Genomic DNA, 19180 nt, shown 5'->3' with positions numbered 1-19180 from the left:
ATAATAAAAGAAGTGTCCATAGAACTCTTGTATAACCCTGCAGCCCACAGTGTTGTGACAGGCCACAGAAGTTCATTTTAAAATACACGGTAATTTTCTGACACTTCCACTCTCATGCAGTGATAACCTGCAGTACAGAATAACAACATTGAAAGATAATTGCTCAGAAGTAGAGTTCTTTGTTGTTAATATTTAGTTACACTGAAAACACTTAAAAGCGGTGTTTCCCAACTGGGAGCTGTTTTTGCTTCCCACAGGATGTTTGGCAATGGCTGGAGACATTTCTGATTGACACAAGCTAGGGAAGTGGGGAGATGGGGGTATTACTTGTATGTAGTGCATAAAGCCCAGAGATCCTTTTAGCATTCCACAAAGCATAGGACAGCTTCTCCAACAAAGAAATATCCAGTCCAAAATGCAAGTAGTGCTGAGGTTGGGAAAGTATGCTCTAAAAGATACATCCTGAACATTTTATTTGTATTTTTGTGTAATTTTTTTTATCAGAAGCATTGCTCAGTATGATTTAACTTAAAACATACATTAATTAGCTGTTATTTGTTTAGGAAATGTGCTCAAAATAATCTTTCTTAGGTACTTACTCAGTAACATATCAACTTAGACTTGATGGCAATTTTTTTTTTTAGTACAGGGGACTTTATTGATGGCACATGGCAAAGTGGGGCTCCCTAAGCACCTCCTCTTCAGGGGGTCTGCATGAAAATTGTGAGGGGAGATTGTCACTGAGGTGGGGGACTGAGTGCCACAGCGACTCCCCAGCAGCTGAGGGTCTCGCTCTTGCTCTTGTCCTCTCACTGGGGCTGGTGGTCCAGGGGTCTTACTACTTGGAGGCCATGTGGGCCTTGAGGTCCATCACCCTGTTGCTGCAGCCTAATTAACTGTCATACCAGGAAATGGGCTTGACAAAGTAGTAGTTGAGAGCAATGCCAGCCCCAGGATTGAAAGTAGAAGAGTGGGTGTCACTGTTAATGTCACAGGAGACAGCCTGGTGCTTAGTGTAGCCCAGGAGGCCCGTGTGTGTGTGTGTGTGTGTGTGTGTGTGTGTGCATATGGGTGTGTGTATTGCCTTACCCTCAAGCATTATAATATTTGAAGGCAAAACAATGAAAGCAAGAAATGTTCTGAAATTAGTAACTGTTATAATAAATGTGATCCACAAAAAAGGGGCTCACTAAAGAAAAGTAGTATGTTGGACCATGTTTCAAAATCATAGAAGTGTCCCTGGAACCCTCATATAACCCTTCCAATGCCTGCTTCACCACCTTCTTGATATCATCATATTTGGCAGTTTTTCCAGATGGCAGGTCAGGTCACCACTGACACCGTGGTGGGGACATGGAAGGCCCTGCCAGTGAGCTTCCCATTCAGCTCGGAGATGACCTTGCCCTCAGCCTTGGCAGCACCAATAGATGCACGGATCATGTTCTGGAAAGCCTCACGGCTGTTGCACCACAGTTTCCCAGAGAGGCCACTGACAGCCTTCTCAGTGGAATGATGGCATGGACTGCGAACATGAGTCCTTTTACAATGGATGGCAATTTTTTTTTATTATACTTTGAGTTCTAAGGTACATGGGTACAACGTGCAGGTTTGTTACATATGTATACATGTGCCATGTTGGTGTGCTGCACCCATTAACTCATCATTTAAATTAGGTATATCTCCTAATGCTATCCTTCCCTGCTCTCCCCACCCCATGACAGGCCCCGGTGTGTGATGTTCCCCACCCTGTGTCCATGTATTCTCATTGTTCAGTTTGCACCTATGAGTGAGAACATGTCGTGTTTGGTTTTCTGTCCTTGAGATAGTTTGCTCAGAATGACAGTTTCCATCTTCATTCATGTCCCTACAAAGGACATGAACTTATCCTTTTTTAAGGCTGCATAGTATTCCATAGTGTATATGTGCCACGTTTTCTTAATCCAGTCTATCATTGATGGACATTTGGGTTGGTTCCAAGTCTTTGCTATTGTGAATAGTGCCGCAATAAACATATGTATGCATGGGTCTTTATAGCAGCATTATTTATAATCCTTTGGGTATATAACCAGTAATAGGATAGCTGGGTCAAATGGTATTTCTAGTTCCAGATCCTTGGGGAATTGCCACACTGTCTTCCACAATGGGTGAACTAGTTTATAGTCTCACTAACAGTGTAAAACAGTTCCTATTTCTCCACATCCTCTCCAGCACCTGTTGTTTCTTGACTTTTTAATGATTGCCATTCTAACTGGTGTGAGATGGTATCTCATTGTGGTTTTGATTTGCATTTCTCTGATGACCAGTGTTGATATGAGCATTTTTTCATGTGTCTATTGGCTGCATAAATGTCTTCTTTTGAGAAGTGTCTGTTCATATCCTTCACTCACTTTTTGATGGGGTTGATTTTTTCTTGTAAATTTGTTTAAGTTCTTTGGAGATTCTGGATATTAGCCCTTTGTCAAATAGGTAGATTATAAAATTTTTCTCCCATTCTGTAGGTTGCCTGTTGACTCTGATGGTAGTTTCTTTTGCTGTGCAGAAGCTCTTTAGTTTAATTAGATCCCGTTTGTCAATTTTGGCTTTTGTTGCCATTGTTTTTGGTGTTTTAGTTATGAAGTCCTTGCCCATGCCTATGTCCTGAATGGTATTACCTAGGTTTTCTTCTAGGGTTTTTATGGGTTTAGGTCTAACATTTAAGTCTTTAATCCATCTTGAATTAATTTTTGTATGAGGTGTAAGGAAGGGATCAACTTTCAGCTTTCTATATATGGCTAGCAAGTTTTCCCAGCACCATTTATTAAATAGGGAATCCTTTCCCCATTTCTTGTTTTTGTCATGTTTGTCAAAGATCAGATGGTTGTAGATGTGAGGTATTTTTTCTGAGGGCTCTATTCTGTTCCATTGGTGGATAATCTCTGTTTTGGTACTGGTGCCATGTTGTTTTGGTTACTGTAGCCTTGTAGTATAGTTTGAAGTAAGGTAGTGTGATGCCTCCAGCTTTGTTCTTTTGGCTTAGGATTGTCTCAGCAGTGTGGACCCTTTTTTGGTTCCATATGCACTTTAAAGTAGTTTTTTCCAGTTCTCTGAAGAAAGTCATTGATAGCTTGATGGGGATGGCATTGAATCTATAAATTGCCTTGGGCAGTATGGCCATTTTCACAATATTTATTCTTCCTATCCATGAGCATGGAATGTTCTTCCATTTGTTTGTGTCTTCTTTTATTTCACTGAGCAGTGGTTTGTAGTTCTCCTTGAAGAGGTCCTTCACATTCCTTGTAAGTTGGATTCCTAGGTATTTTACTCTCTTACAAGCAATTGTGAATGGGAATTCACTCGTGATTTGGCTCTCTGTTTGTCTGTTATTGGTGTATAGGAATGCTTATGATTTTTGCACATTGATTTTGTATCCTGAGACTTAGCTGAAGTTATTTATCAGCTTAAGGAGATTTTGGACTGAGACAATGGGGTTTTCTAAATATACAATAATATCGGCTGCAAACAGGGACAATTTGACTTCCTGTTTTCCTAATTTAGTACCCTTTATTTCTTTCTCCTGCCTGATCGCCCTGGCCAGAACTTCCAACACTATGTTGAATAGGAGTGGTGAGAGAGGGCATCCCTGTCTTGTGCCAGTTTTCAAAGGGAATACTTCCAGTTTTTGCACATTCGGTATGCTATTGGCTGTGGGTTTGTCATAAATAGCTCTTATTATTTTGAGATATGTCCCATCAATACCTAGTTTATTGAGAGTTTTTAGCATGAAGGGCTGTTGAATTTTGTTGAAGGCCTTTTCTGCATCTATTGAGATAATCATGTGATTTTTGTCTTTGGTTTTGTTCATATGATGGATTACATTTATTGATTTGCATATGATCCGCTTGGTGCAGAGCTGAGTTCAAGTCCTGGATATCCTTGTTAACTTTCTGTCTCGTTGATCTGTCTAATGTTGACAGTGGGGTGTTAAAGTCTCCCCTTATTATTGTGTGGGAGTCTAAGTCTCTTTGCAAGTCTCTAAGGACTTGCTTTATGAATCTGGGTGCTCCTGTATTGGGTGCATATGTATTTAGGATAGTTAGCTCTTCTTGTTGAATTGATCCCTTTACCATTATGTAATGGCCTTCTTTGTCTCTTTTGATCTTTGATGGTTTAAAATCTGTTTTATCAGAGACTAGGATTGCAACCTCTGATTTTTTTTTGTTTGTTTTCCATTTGCTTGGTAGATCTTCCTCCATCCCTTTATTTTGAGCCTATCTGTGTGTCTGCATGTGAGATGTGTCTCCTGAATACAGTACACTGATGGGTCTTGATTCTCTATCCAATTTGCCAGTCTGTGTCTTTTAATTGGAGAATTTAGCCCATTTACATTTAAGATTAATATTGTTATGTGTGAATTTGATCCTGTCATTATGATGTTAGCTGGTTATTTTGCTCGTTGGTTGATGCAATTTCTTCCTAGCATCAACGGTCTTCACGATTTGGCATGTTTTTGCAGTGGCTGGTACCGGTTGTTCCTTTCCATGTTTAGTGTTTCCTTCAGGAGTTCTTCTAAGGCAGGCCTGGTGGTGACAAAATCTCAAAGCATTTGCTTGTTTGTAAAGGATTTTATTGCTCCTTCACTTGTGAAGCTTAGTTTGGCTGGATATGAAATTCTGGGTTGAAAATTCTTTTCTTTAAGAATGTTTAATATTGGCCCTCACTCTCTTCTGGCTTGTAGAGTTTCTGCCGAGAGATCCGCTGTTAGTCTGATGGGCTTCCCCTTGTGGGTAACCCAACCTTTCTCTCTGGCTACCCTTAATATTTTTTCCTTCATTTCAACTTTGGTAAATCTGACAATTATGTGTCTTGGAGGGGTTCTTCTCGAGGAGTATCTTTATGGCATTCTCTATATTTCCTGAATTTCAATGTTGGCTTGCCTTGCTAGGTTGGGGAAGTTCTCCTGGATAATATCCTGCAGAGTGTTTTCCAACTTGGTTCCTTTCTCCCTGTCACTTTCAGATACACCAATCAGACATAGATTTGGTCTTTTCGCATAGTCCCATATTTCTTGGAGGCTTTGTTTATTTCTTTTTACTCATTTTTCTCTAAACTTCTCTTCTCACTTCATTTCATTTATTTGATCTTCAATCACTGATACTCTTTCTTCCACTTGATTAAATCGGCTACTGAATCTTGTGCATGCATCATGTAGTTTTCACGCCATGGTTTTCAGCTCCATCAGGTCATTTAAGGTCTTCTCTATGCTGTTTATTCTAGTTAGCCATTCATCTGATCTTTTTTCAAGGTTTTTAGCATCTTTGTGATGAGTTCGCACATCCTCCTTTAGCTCGGAGAAGTTTGTTATTACCAATCGTCTGAAGCCTTCTTCTCTCAACTTGTCAAAGTCATTCTCTGTCCAGCTTTCTTCCATTGCTGGCGAGAAGTTGCATTCCTTTGGAGGAGAAGAGGCTCTCTGATTTTTAGAATTTTCAGCTTTTCTGCTCTGGTTTCTCCGCATCTTTGTGGTTTTATCTACCTTTGGTCTTTGATGATGGTGACATACAGATGGAGTTTTGGTGTGGATATCCTTTCTTTTTGTTAGTTTTCCTTCTAATAGTCAGGGCCCTCAGCTGCAGGTCTGTTAGAGTTTGCTGGAGGTCCACTCCAGACCCTGTTTGCCTTGGGATCACCAGTGGAGGCTGCAGAACAGCAAATATTGCAGAACAGAAAATGTTGCTGCCTGATCCTTCCTCTGGAAGCTTTGTTTCAGAGGGGCACCCTGGTGTATGAGGTGTCAGTCAGCCCCTACTGGGAGGTGTCTCCCAGTTAGGCTACTTGGGGGTCAGGGACCCACTTGAGGAGGCAGTCTGTCTGTTCTCAGATCTCAAACTCCATGCTGGGAGAACCACTACTCTCTTCAAAGCTATCAGACAGGAACGTTTAAGTCTGCAGAAGTTTCTGCTGCCTTTTGTTCAGCTATGCCCTGCCCCCATAGGTGGAGTCTACAGAGGCAGGCAGATCTCCTTGAGCTGTAGCGGGCTCCACCCAGTTCGAGCTTCCTGGCTGCTTTTTTACCTAGTCAAGCCTCAGCAATGGTGGATGCCCTTTCCCCAGCCTCCCTGCTGCCTTGCAGTTCGAGCTCAGACTGCTGTGCTAGCAGTGAGCAAGGCTCCATGGGTATGGGACTCTCCAAGCCAGGCACAGGATATAATCCCCTGGTGTGCTGTTTGCTAAGACCATTGGAAAAGTGCAGTATTAGGGTGGGAGTGTCCCGATTTTCCAGGTACCATCTGTCATGGCTTCCCTTGGCTAGGAAAGGGAATTCCCCAAACCCTTGCACTTCCTGGGTGAGAAAACGCCCCACCCTGCTTTGGCTCACCCACAGTCCGACAAGCCCCAGTGAGATGAACCCAGTACCTCAGTTGGAAATGCAGAAATCAGCCATCTTCTGCGTCACCACGCTGGCATCTGTAGACTGGAGCTGTTCCTATTCAGCCATCTTGGAACTGGATCACGGATCACAAATTCTTAAAAGTTGGTTTTTAGGCAAATGTAGCTCATAATGCCAAGTACATTATAGTTACAGCCACTCTTTCCCCATCTGGTACAGAGATTGATTTAAGAGATTGATAAATGAATGGAGAAAATGTCACTGAGCATCAGAACTGAGACTGGGGTGAGGCAAGCCAGCACCCAGCACCTGAGTCTCAGGAAGGTATTCACAAGGCCTGTACCTACAGGAGCCTACAGAAGTAAATGCCTCCTTCGTTTTTTTTTTTTTTTTTTTAATTCTTGCCAGCAGGAAGCCACTTCATTTGTTTTTATTGTGGTAAAAAAACACAAAACACAAATCCACTATTTCAACTATTTTATAGTATGCAGTTGAATGCATTAGTTTATTACAATGTTCTACAACCATCACCACTATCTAGTTCTGTAACACGTTTGTCTCCTTCAGTGAAAACTTCACATCCACTACTAAGCAGTTACTTCTCATTTCTCCCTTCCTCAACCCCTGGCAGCCACTAATCTGCTGTCTGTTTCTGGGAGTTTGCCTCATCTGGATATTTCATATATATATATATATATGGAATCATAAAATATGCAGCTGTTCCACTTTTTTTTTTTTGAGATGGAGTTTCACTCTTGTCACCCAGGATGGATGCGATGGCACAATCTTGGTTCACCACAACCTCTGCCTCCTGGATTCAAGTGATTCTCCTGCCTCAGCCTCCCAAGTAGCTGGAAGTACAGGTGCACACCACCATGCTTGGCTAATTTTTTGTATTTTGGTAGCAATGGGGTTTCACCACATTGGCCAGGCTGGTCTCAAATTCCTGACCTTAGGTGATCCACCTGCCTCAGCCTCCCAAAGTGCTGGGATTACAGGCATGAGCCACTGTGCCTGACCTCTACCACATTTTTTATCCATTCATCAACTGATGGACATTTGGATTTCTTCACTTTGGGCTATTATAAATAGTGCTGATATGAAAATTCACATACAAGATTTTTGTAAACATCTGTTTTCAATCATTTTGAGCCTGTATCTAGGAGTGGAATTGATGGGCAATATGGCAACTCTAAGTTTGACTTTTTGAGGAACTTCCAGACTGTTTTCCACAGTGGTTGCACCGGTTTACATTCCCACCAGCAATATTGAGGGTTCTGATCTCTCCATATCCTCACCAACATTTGTTATGTTCCATTTTTTGAGTTCTTGTCATGCTGGTACATGTGAAATGGTATCTCACTGAGGTTTTGACTTGCATTCCCCAGGAGGGTAATGACCTTAAGCATCTTTTCAGGTGCTTCTTGGCCATTTGTCCCTCCTTGAATTTTGTATCCGATGCACTTCACTCACTTCAACCTAATCCCAGGCCTGCTCTCTAGCACCTGACATCAAATGCAATGTCTTACAACCATGGTAGAGTGAAATAGTAGAGGCCACTTCCCTAAATCACATAGTTATGGGTTCAGATAACACTTTTACCAAATATGTGACCTTCGGTGAGTAATTTCCCTCTTCTAAGCTTGTTTCCTCCTCTGTAAAATTAATGGGTACAGTAATAGTACTTCATGGAGTTGCTGGAGGATTGTAAGAAATGATGCAGAGGTAGTATTTTATACAGTCGCTGGCATGTAGTAAATACTAGGGAAACATTAGCTATCATTTTGCTAATGGGAGTTTGCTAAGCATTTGTTGAATGAGTGACTGGGCCAACAGGTTGTTATCAGATCACCAAAAGGATCATTGCCAAAAAGCTCAACCTCCATTTAGCATATGGGAGAGTGGATCTCATTTACCACAGGGTGTAATATGTATGTTGAATATAAGATGTAATTGCTGAAGTGAAGATGGAATCTGTAAACCTGTTATCTGCAGAGTTATGATTATGAATAGCTCATTCACAAACAAGTGTGTGTCACTAAGAAAAATCTCACTGCCAGCTGAGGGAAATAAGCTGTTTGAAATCTCTTCCCTATAGTCTTCCATGCCAACTCCCACTTGCAAATCCCAGCCCAATTTTTATCACCTGGTCTCTGTCATTGTGAAAATTATGGGGATAGCTATGAGACTCTAACTGATGAAAAGCGAGAACATGCAGAGAATGAAATCCCAGCTGCTTATTATTCTTACCATCTAAACCTCATCTGTATGCACACATATGATTGGTCACATACTAAGAGGTAGAAGACAAAAGGCCCTGGTATTTGGGGGGCTTATAGTACAGTGGGAAGAGTGAGATGATAAACAGAAAATGGAATTCCTAATAGAAAATGGTAAAGCCAAAGAAAAGGTGCAAGCAATGAGTGCTACTGGAGTTTGCTGTATTTCTGCAGTTCAACCAGACCCTCCTTTGGAGCTGACTGTGGAAGTAAAACAGCCAGAAGACAGAAAACCCTACCTGTGGATGAAATGGTCTCCACCTACCCTGATTGATTTAAAAACTGGTTGGTTCACACTCATGTATGAAATTCGATTAAAACCCGAGAAAGCAGCTGAGTGGGAGGTGAGTGATCCATATGCTTTTTGAAGGAACTATGGCCTTTGGCAAGGATAAAGCCCTCACAGCTGAAAACAGGTCATTCCTCCTAATTATTAGGTCACCGTATTGGCCTCCGATGCAGTTGTGACCCGCCCAGATGTGAAAAGCCCTTCTCACCTCCATTGGGATTGATAGGGGCTCATCTTCACAGCTCTCCTTGGGCTAGTTGCTTGCACTGCACAGGCACTTGGCAAGGTTTCCAATCTGCCTCCCTTTGTACATTTTAGACCTAGACCCTCGTAAGAGTACTTAAATGGCACCAGGTGGGAGGGTGCCATCTCAGTACATCCTGCCCGTAGTCAATGGCACAAAACCATAGTGAATGTTTTTATTCACTTTAAAATACTTCAACCAGGCCAGGTGCAGTGCCTCACACCTGTTAATCCCAGCACTTTGGGAGGCCGAGACAGGTGGATCACGTAAGATCAGGAGTTTGAGACCAGCCTGATCAACATGGAGAAACCCCATCTCTACTAAAAATACAAAAAATTAGCCAGGTGTGGTGGCAGGCGCCTATAATCCCAGGCTCCTATAATACCATACATGAATGCCCAATTCTCTTTCACCTCATGTCTTTAACACCAATTTATTATTGAATTGGTTATTTCATTAGGATTTAAAAGCTAACAATTCTTGAATTTTGTTTTGTTTTGTTCTTTTGAGATGGAGTTTTGCTTTGTCACTCAGCTGGAGTGCAATGGCACTATCTCGGCTCACTGCAACATCTGCCTCCCAGGTTCAAGGAATTCTCCTTTCTCAGCCTCCCGAGTAGTTGGAATTACAGGCATGCACCACCATGCCTGGCTAATTTGTATTTTCAGTTGAGACGGGATTTCTCCATGTTGGTCAGGCTGGTCTCAAACTCCTGACCTCAGATGATCCGCCCACTTGGGCCTCCCAAAGTGCTTTGTTGTTCTTTCTACATTTATTAAGTAGTTGTTTTTCATAAAGTGGGAAGGAGGCAGAATATTTTACTTTTCTGAAGTAGAGTCCCAAATGGAGAGAGAGAAAACCTGCTAAATTTTTGTGTAAGCAATTTTAAGAGGAGGAAGAGATAGGGCTAAGACAGTGGCAGGGAATTCTCTGTGTATGGTTTTTCAGCCTAACTCCACCATAGTTTATTTTTTAGGGGAAAACTCTCTTTCTTCACAACAAATGTCAGAAGTGACTTCTGTTTTCCTTATCCTACCTTAGACCCATTTTGCTGGGCAGCAAACAGAGTTTAAGATTCTCAGCCTACATCCAGGACAGAAATACCTTGTCCAGGTTCGCTGCAAACCAGATCATGGATACTGGAGTGCATGGAGTCCAGCGACCTTCATTCAGATACCTAGTGGTGAGTGTCTTGGCTCTTTTTTGCTTATGTCCCTAAATATGTTTTAAATGGTATGTTTGCATATAATAACTACTAATAGAGAAACCATTGCGAGCCTTAGCCAGAGCAATAGAGGTGGGTTTATAATCTTTCTGCCCAATACAAAAACATTTTGAAAAGCAGCATTGCTCCCTGGATTACTGTCAGTGGAGAACAGTTCTAGGATAAGGCTACAGACATGGGCCTGGTGCCTCAAGGGGCTTGATGGTCAGTTATTCTGCTCCCACCATCTGCCCCATTCCTATCATTTAGAGGATTTGGTCAAGGTCATCCTCTAGTTCTTCCAGAATTTATAAAGCAGTACCCTGTCTCAAAGACATGAACCAGTGCTCAGTCTCTGCTACGGATTACACTTCAGTCTCTTCTTGAAGACACAGGATATAAGATAGACAGCTCCAGCAAAGCACCTTAATTCAGTAGCTTGTGTTCTATAAGGGAACGATTCAATTTGCATTTTTAAAATGTTTTACAGCTTACAACACCTGTACCTTATTTGGTCCTCCCAACCCTCCCAGGTATTTAGAAAATATGATTATTACTAAGAATTAAAAGTGAAGAAACCAAACCTCAGCAAAGTTAGGGGTCTTTTCCAGAACCACACAGGAAAGTCTAGCTCTCTTAACAACTTGCCTGACCAAAGTATTGGGCTTTCATTGGCTTGGCATACTGGAAAGGGTACTGAACTGCAAATCAGGCATTTATCTAATCTGACCAGTCCTGACTCTTACTTAACAAAAGCACAGGGTCTAGAGGCAGAAAGCCTGAGTTCAAATGCCAGCCTACAACACTATAGCTATAAGTTCATTGGTAAATAGCTATAAGTTCATTGGTAAATCTTTCTTTGATTCCCAGTTTTCTTATCTTTTATAACAAAGCAATGTAGGCAAAGAGGTTAACACCATTGCTGGCTTTTAGTAAGAACTTAGTTAATGTTAGCTGTTATTATTGTTACTGCAAACGACCATGTGACCTTGGATTTCCTCTTTCAGGATCAATTAAAAAGAATATGTGAAAGGATTTTTAAATTTTTAGAGTACTATAAAACATATGCAACATATTAAAATATTAATAATACTGAAAAGAAAATAGCCCTGTCATTGATGATACTTTGGATTGCTGTTCAAACCAAAAAATGTATATAAATGGAGGAAAACACTTTTCCTCCATTTAACGTTTCCTCCTTATAAACGTTTAAGAGTTTCGTTCATTAGGTTTGTTTGTTTTTAATGATGCTGTACGTGATCAGAGCTTTCTGGCTGTTTGTTTTTTAGACTTCATCATGAATGATACAACCGTGTGGATCTCTGTGGCTGTCCTTTCTGCTGTCATCTGTTTGATTATTGTCTGGGCAGTGGCTTTGAAGGGCTATAGGTACTTCACTGTCTCTCAACTTTTCCTCCCAATCGTGATAGTCAGGGATAACGACAAAAAAGATAATACAAAGATGATGGACACCTATAGGTAATCCTCACTTTAGCCATTAGATGTAGTGTGTTTGCCCATAAAAAAATCTTTTATCAGTGCTATAAAAAGAAGAAAAATTGACTCATTTCCGGCTGATGTTCTTTCTATGAAACAGAGATTCATAGTTGTGAAACAGTAAAAATCTGGCAAGAGTAGCTAAACTCAAGAGAAGCGAATAGTCCAAATAATCCACTAACTTCAAAATCAGCCTCCTTAATTAGCTAGAGTTAATTTTAATATAGGCCTCTGTAATTTTATTTTCATCATTGATTGTTTCATGGAGCTGCCAAACTCTAAGTCCTATCTCTACCACAGTGCATATAGTGGCTATTACACTAACCTTTCAAAAATTACAAAGTCAGAAATGAGTCATTTAGCCAATCTCATGAATTATTTTATAGCATGGTGACCTGCATCTTTCCGCCAGTTCCTGGGCCAAAAATAAAAGGATTTGATGCTCATCTGTTGGAGGTAAGTACAAGGGGCAAAAAATGCAGTGTGATTCACTGCTTTGTAGTAATTAACTCCACACAGTCACACACAGTCACGCACAGTCCCTGTCAGTTCAGCCTGGTAATTTCAGCCAGCCTTTTTGGGCTGTCTCTCCTGGTCAGCATGTGTGTTAACAGAAAGATGTGTGAAGGATGAGGGTACTTACTTTCACACACTAAATGTCAGGGGGCAAAGAGAGAAAGTCAAGAAAACATGGAAACACATTTATTGATTTATCAGATCTACTCATAAGCACAGAGATAAACATTTGTACAAATAATCAATTTAGAAAGAGAGTGAATATTTTGATTAATGCAAAACAGGGACCCACCACCAGCCCCTCAATCATACATTGGTAGAAACTTCTACTTGAATGTTCTTTACATAAAGCCATAGTAACAGAATATCCCATTGCCATTATCTCTCACTTTGGGCACTCAGTTGAGACCAGATCAGTACAGTGGGGCCATGTGTTTGCCAGGGGCCAATTGGGCTGATTCAAGAGGGAATTAAATGGTGAGTGTTTTGAATGAAAAGAGGGGTTAGAACATTTTTAAATTTTTCTCCAAGTTGAAATAGTTTCAGTTTGGCTTTTAAGCTTAACACTGATGTATATAAAAGGAACTAGCTGTACATTAAGGCAAATACCACTTGACCCAGCTGCTCTGGGTCTGACAGTGTAAGAATAGAAGAAGTGAGTCCTGGATAATCTGGTTTGTCTGTGTTCACTTTGGTTGCAAATATCAAAGCAGGGACTAGAGCCCAGGAGTCCGGGCTCCTAACCCAGTGCTCTTCCTCCACTATCCAGTGTAGCATTGACCTGATAGAACCAGCATGAATGTCTCAGCAAACTAAATTAGTTACTGTCCAGCTCACAATTTAACCTGCTAGCCACAGAAACTTAATGATAAAATAGCTACTTTTGTCTGAAAAATACGTATTAGCATCCTCAATGATATTACCTCTAATGCTCAAAAGAACGCCCCCCCCGCCCAGATGAGTAGTATTCATATTATTTTCTACCTTTTAAAAATGGAGAAGCTGAGGTTCAGAGAGCAGCTTGTCCAAAGTCACATACCCTGTAATAAGTGATCAAGCCAAGACCTAGGTCAGTACCTGACCCAAGTCAGAGGATAAGAAAAAATAGGCGAGAGTGAGAGGAGGAGGGGGAGAAGAAGGATAGGAGGGAGAAGAATAGGAAGGGGGGAATATGGAATAGGGCAATGAAGGAGGAGAAGCGAAGGAGGGAAAGGAAGTAGAGTAGAAGAAAACAGTAGGTTAGGAAGAGAGAGGAGAAGGGAAGGGGAAATAAGAGGAAGGACAGAAGGAAGAGGAACCACAGAAGGAAAAGACAAGAATCCACTTACTATTGCCAGACTCTAAAAGGTGACAGAGGAAGTTAGGAGGCCAACAACCACACCCCTGCCAGTGGGCTACAGTGTCAGATGCATGCATGAGCACTGTGGGTTTAGAAGTTTCACAAACCTTCATTTTATAGTTATCTGTTTATTATTGTATGTGTATATACTACTTGCCCATTAAACTCATGATTATTATTGCTTGGAGAGAGACTGAGTTAAATATCCTGAGTTTATATATATATATATATCTGCTGAATAGTATCCAGGAGGTGATTCTAGATGGCCTGGCACACAAATGTCTGAAGTTTGAGATCTTCCCGCCTGCTTGTGGCAATGAACAGGTACCACTTAGCAGGGATGCTGATTTGGAATGTTATGAAACTAACAGTCATCTCTTCTTGTGTCCGTGTTTTAATAGAAGGGCAAGTCTGAAGAACTACTGAGTGCCTTGGGATGCCAAGACTTTCCTCCCACTTCTGACTATGAGGACTTGCTGGTGGAGTATTTAGAAGTAGATGACAGTGAGGACCAGCATCTAATGTCAGTCCATTCAAAAGAACACCCAAGTCAAGGTATGAAACCCACATACCTGGATCCTGACACTGACTCAGGCCGGGGGAGCTGTGACAGCCCTTCCCTTTTGTCTGAAAAGTGTGAGGAACCCCACGCCAATCCCTCCACATTCTATGATCCTGAGGTCATTGAGAAGCCAGAGAATCCTGAAACAACCCACACCTGGGACCCCCAGTGCATAAGCATGGAAGGCAAAATCCCCTATTTTCATGCTGGCGGATCCAAATGTTCAACATGGCCCTTAATACAGCACAACCCCAGATCCTCCTACCACAATATTACTGATGTGTGTGAGCTGGCTGTGGGCCCTGCAGATGCACCCGCCACTCTGTTGGACGAAGCAGGTAAAGATGCTTTAAAATCCTCTCAAACCATTAAGTCTAGAGAGGAGGGAAAGGCAGCCCAGCAGAGGGAGGTGGAAAGCTTCCATTCCAAGACTGACCAAGATACGCCCTGGCTGCTGCCCCAGGAGAAAGCCCCCTTTGGCTCCGCTAAACCCTTGGATTATGTGGAGATTCACAAGGTCAACAAAGATGGCGCATTATCATTGCTACCGAAACAGAGAGAGAACAGCGGCCAGCCCGAGAAGCCCAGGGCTCCTGAGAACAGTAAGGAGTATGCCAAAGTGTCTGGGGTCATGGATAACAACATCCTGGTGTTGGTGCCGGATCCGCATGCTAAAAATGTGGCTTGCTTTGAAGAATCAGCCAAAGAGGCCCCACCATCACTTGAACAGAATCAAGCTGAGAAAGACCTGGCCAACTTCACTGCGACACCAAGCAAGTGCAGGATCCAGCTGGGTGGTTTGGATTACCTGGATCCCGCGTGTTTTACGCACTCCTTTCATTGATAGCTTGACTAATGGAATGATTGGTTAAAATGTGATTTTTCTTCAGGTAACACTACGGAGTACATGAAATGCTCAAGAATGTAGTCAGACTGACACTACTAAAGCTCCCAGCTCCTTTCATGCTCCATTTTTAACCACTTGCCTCTTTCTCCAGCAGCTGATTCCAGAACAAATCATTATGTTTCCTAACTGTGATTTGTAGATTTACTTTTTGCTATTAGTTATAAAATTATGTGTTCAATGAAATAAAAGCACACTGCTTAGTATTCTTGAGGGACAATGCCAATAGAAATATCCTCTGGAAAAGGCTTTCATGATTTGGCATGGGACAGACGGAAATGAAATTGTCAAAATTGTTTACCATAGAAAGATGACAAAGGAAAATTTTCCACGTAGGAAAATGCCATGAAAATTGCTTTTGAAAAACAATTGCATAACCTTTACACTCCTCCTCCATTTTATTAGGATTACCCAAATAGAACCATTTAAAGAAAGAATGCATTCCAGAACAAATTGTTTACATCAGTTCCTATACCTTACCGACACATTGCTGATATGCAAGTAAGAAATAATGCCTCCATTTTTTTCTTAAAATAGTTTAGGTATGTTAAGTATGGATTTTCCCCCTAAATTCTATTTTAAAGCCTCTATAGAATATAGTTTGGAAATTAAAATTTTCTTACACAAGGGGCAGATGAATTTCATGTGAATCCTTTTAGGATGTTTTCCTGCTTCATTTCAGCATGATAGATAATTTATTATACACCTTAGTCTTTTCTTAGTTAAAAAAAAAAAATTCCCTAAAGACTAACTTTAAAAGAAAACCACAGCAGGATGCTAATGGAATTATTGCCTTACTGTACATACAAAATCTACTTTAATACAAACCCGTAAGTTTAACAATGTATTTTTGAAGACTATTTTTCTATAACTTAGGTAACATAAAAGACTATTTTCTATCTTCCCAGTATAGCTGTTTACGTATTCAGTGGGTAAAGTATTTTCTGCTGCGAGGTTATAATGTGTATTTACAGTACATAGTAGTATATACAGTTCCCATTTGTGGAGTAAAATGCCATACCAACCCAAAGCCCACTGTGAAATATGAAGTGAATGACAAAATTCAATTTCCAACACAATGTAGTATAGTTTATCTGATTCTTTTTATCTCCAGGATACTTTAAACGACAACTACCACCACCACCAACCTAAGGATTTAGGATTCTCCACAAACCAGAAATTATTTCTCCTTTGAGTTTCAGGCTCCTCTGGGACTCCTGTTCATCAATGGGTGAATCTTCCTAAAGCTACCATAAAAAGGGAGAGTAACGATTTCTAACAGCTGTTTAAAAGAGAGAGGTTTTGTTTTTGTGAGAAATCTTGAGCCACAAAAAAAATTTTAAGCAAAGCCAGGAGTTAGTGTCTCTCTGAAGTAAATTCAACTGCAAAATCTTGGCAGAGGCAGAAACAGCTCATATCAGAAGTGTCCAAATAAAAGTTCTGGGAAACTAGGTATTTGTATAGCAACGGAAATAGCTCCAAAGGTCAGAGTGTGGTAGTGAGAATCCCCCAATCAGTTCCAATGCCAGGCTTCCTGAAAGAAGTCAAAGCTTGGATTTTCATTTTAAAGGGCGCATCCATGACTCATCTAACACCCTCCCTCTATTTTTCCCTTCACTTGATGGTAAATCTATTCTATGTGTCCATTTACTAGCTGGACATAGAGAACTTGAGCTCACCTCTGGGAGTTAAATATTCCACCCCAACTAGCTCATATTAATAGCAACTGGACTCAGAGGTCTCCCCCCCGCCCCGTTTGAAAGTGAACACATTGCCGATGTTATGAGAATGTCAAAAGCAATAGATATGAAGCTCCATTTCCTAACATATGAAAAATATCATGTGAGTAAGGGAATCATGTGGGAAAGTTGTCCAAGCTCATTCAGTCCCCTAAATCCTCAATACTTAAACTGTCTGAGAACCAACTGCATAGGCATCACTTGGGCAGTGTTTGAAAATTCTGTTTGCAGAATCTTAGGCCTTACCTCTAACCTAAAGCATTGGAATCTGCATTTTACTAAGATCCCCAAATGATTCAAGTGCACACTGAAGTTTGAGAAGCACTGTTCTAGACAACCATTTCCACTAAGGTTATTTTAGTGCGTAGTAACAATCTTCTTTTGGAAAGGGCAGATCAAGTCTGTTTGACTTGCAATGAACAACACTGCAGGTAAGAAGGCAAAAAAAGAAACATATCGGTAGTTTAAGATTCCCATTATGCTGAATCTTATGTGAATTCACATAAAAGAATGACCTGCAAAAGTATGCACAACTTCTGAAAGGCCAAGGAATATAGTCTACCTTGAGAGGCATTAACCAAAGACAGTCACCCTCAAAGCCAATGCAGACTAAACCTTTCCTAAAATAGTCTATTCTTCTCTAAGAATAGAGAAGATATGTATCAGTCACTCTTAAAGTCTGAAAACCTAAACATAAAAGTAATCTGCTTTTGACAGATAATTTTGTATAATACATATGAAAAACTGTGACAGCTAAGGACTTGAATTAAATCCCTAAAAAACACCAATTAGCCACTCATTAAGCCAAGACTTTAATTCTGTGATCAGTTAGCACTATTTATCTGAATTAAGCTTTTTTGTGGTCTAACAAAGTTTTTTTTGTGGTCTATCAAGGAGACAGCTGTTCAAATGGAAGGATACATGTGGGGCAGGGGACGGTCAAGAGACCTGGATTCTGGTCCTAACTGCTTTGCCTTGGAGAGATTAATTCCCCTCTCTGAGCCTCAGTTTCCTCTGAAGATGTTGGACCAGATAACCTCTAAGGTCCTTTGAAACTGACTCTTGGATTCCATGACTCACTGAATATTTTTCTGCAAAAATAATTCCAACCAATGCCTTCTATCTTAATCTAACAAAAAATTGCTCTTCGTCATAGAAATACAAAGTAATCTGCCGTGATGTGCTCTTTATACTTTGCTTTTTAAACCCTCAGTTCTGGTTAGTCTTAATATATTGCACGTGCATTTTATAAGTGATATGTGTACAGAATCATATTCTAAGATTATGTGCAAACATATATGTAGAAAGAGGCATTTAAAAAAGAGGCAGGAGATTGAAAAGAGACATATTGAAGGAGGCGCTAATCTTTAGAAAAATGATCTTTCACTGAATCAAGCCATGCTCATTCCTTGCTGAATCCAACAGCCCCAAATCTCTTTTCTTATATCTGGCTGTTAATTTTTTTCCTCGCACCTTCCTAGATTATTAACAAACATTGCGCAGTTGGCTCACGGGTCCTTACACTCGGAGTTATAATAAGTTGTGTTTTTATAAACAAATACCTAAATATTCAAGTTTTAAGGTGCATGGAAACTGAATCTAGGCAATGGGTGATTTGTGTAGCTTACAACCCAAATAGCAGAAGGTTCTGATTCGTTCTAACAGATGTGTATAAGCAAAAGTTAGTATCCACTGTGTCAGATATTTAACAGATCCTACATTTATTAGCTATTTAACAGACTCTACATTTTCCTAAGTGCCTAAGACCAATCCTGGTAGTCACTTAAGTACAAAAGACTCACTTTAACTGGCTTGATCTGAAGGGGTCAATCCTTTACTGCCTACACAAGATCTGGGCAGTTTTGCTCTGTATCTTGTGATGACCCAGCTGAATGTGAAAAGCCTGTGAGTTATTGAGCAACCAGAGGCCCCTGCATTCCAAGAAGCAGTTTGGCTCTGGGGAAACTCTGGCTTTCTCTTTCCTCAAGTGTCCACCACTGCCCATCATTTGCAGAAAGACTTGGCCCTGCCTTTAGCAACTTCCCTATCTCCTTAGAGTAGACAAGAAAGAAACAGATTTGTGCACATTTTACAAAGTGCCTTCCTCTAGTTTTATTTTTTTTTAAGTTTTCATTTTGCAAGGAAAAATGTATTGATTAGAAAGTAACATTTGCCTTGTAGGGAGATAGAGATGATAGATAGATAGATAGATAGATAGATAGATAGATAGATAGATAGAT

At 40.7% G+C, this 19180-nt stretch overlaps 1 protein-coding gene across 2 annotated transcripts in view; it reads left to right on the top strand.

The window, feature by feature from the left end:
* The window catches only part of PRLR (prolactin receptor), a 165560-nt gene extending 149451 nt beyond the window's left edge, over positions 1–16109 (top strand). The window contains exons 6-10 of one of the 2 annotated variants that reach the window (XM_023216524.2): positions 8821–8990; positions 10221–10362; positions 11673–11772; positions 12267–12336; positions 14137–16109. In XM_023216524.2, the coding sequence (XP_023072292.2) occupies positions 8821–8990; positions 10221–10362; positions 11673–11772; positions 12267–12336; positions 14137–15141 (1487 nt within the window). In that variant the 3' untranslated portion in view covers positions 15142–16109. The remainder of the gene's footprint in view (positions 1–8820; positions 8991–10220; positions 10363–11672; positions 11773–12266; positions 12337–14136) is intronic. The other variant, XM_023216525.2, reaches the window with a different exon arrangement.
* Positions 16110–19180: the final 3071 nt, after the last annotated feature.

The sequence above is a fragment of the Piliocolobus tephrosceles genome, chromosome 4 (genome assembly GCF_002776525.5).
Source record: "Piliocolobus tephrosceles isolate RC106 chromosome 4, ASM277652v3, whole genome shotgun sequence".
Taxonomy (NCBI): domain Eukaryota; kingdom Metazoa; phylum Chordata; class Mammalia; order Primates; family Cercopithecidae; genus Piliocolobus; species Piliocolobus tephrosceles.
This window is presented reverse-complemented; position numbering and strand designations above follow the sequence as displayed.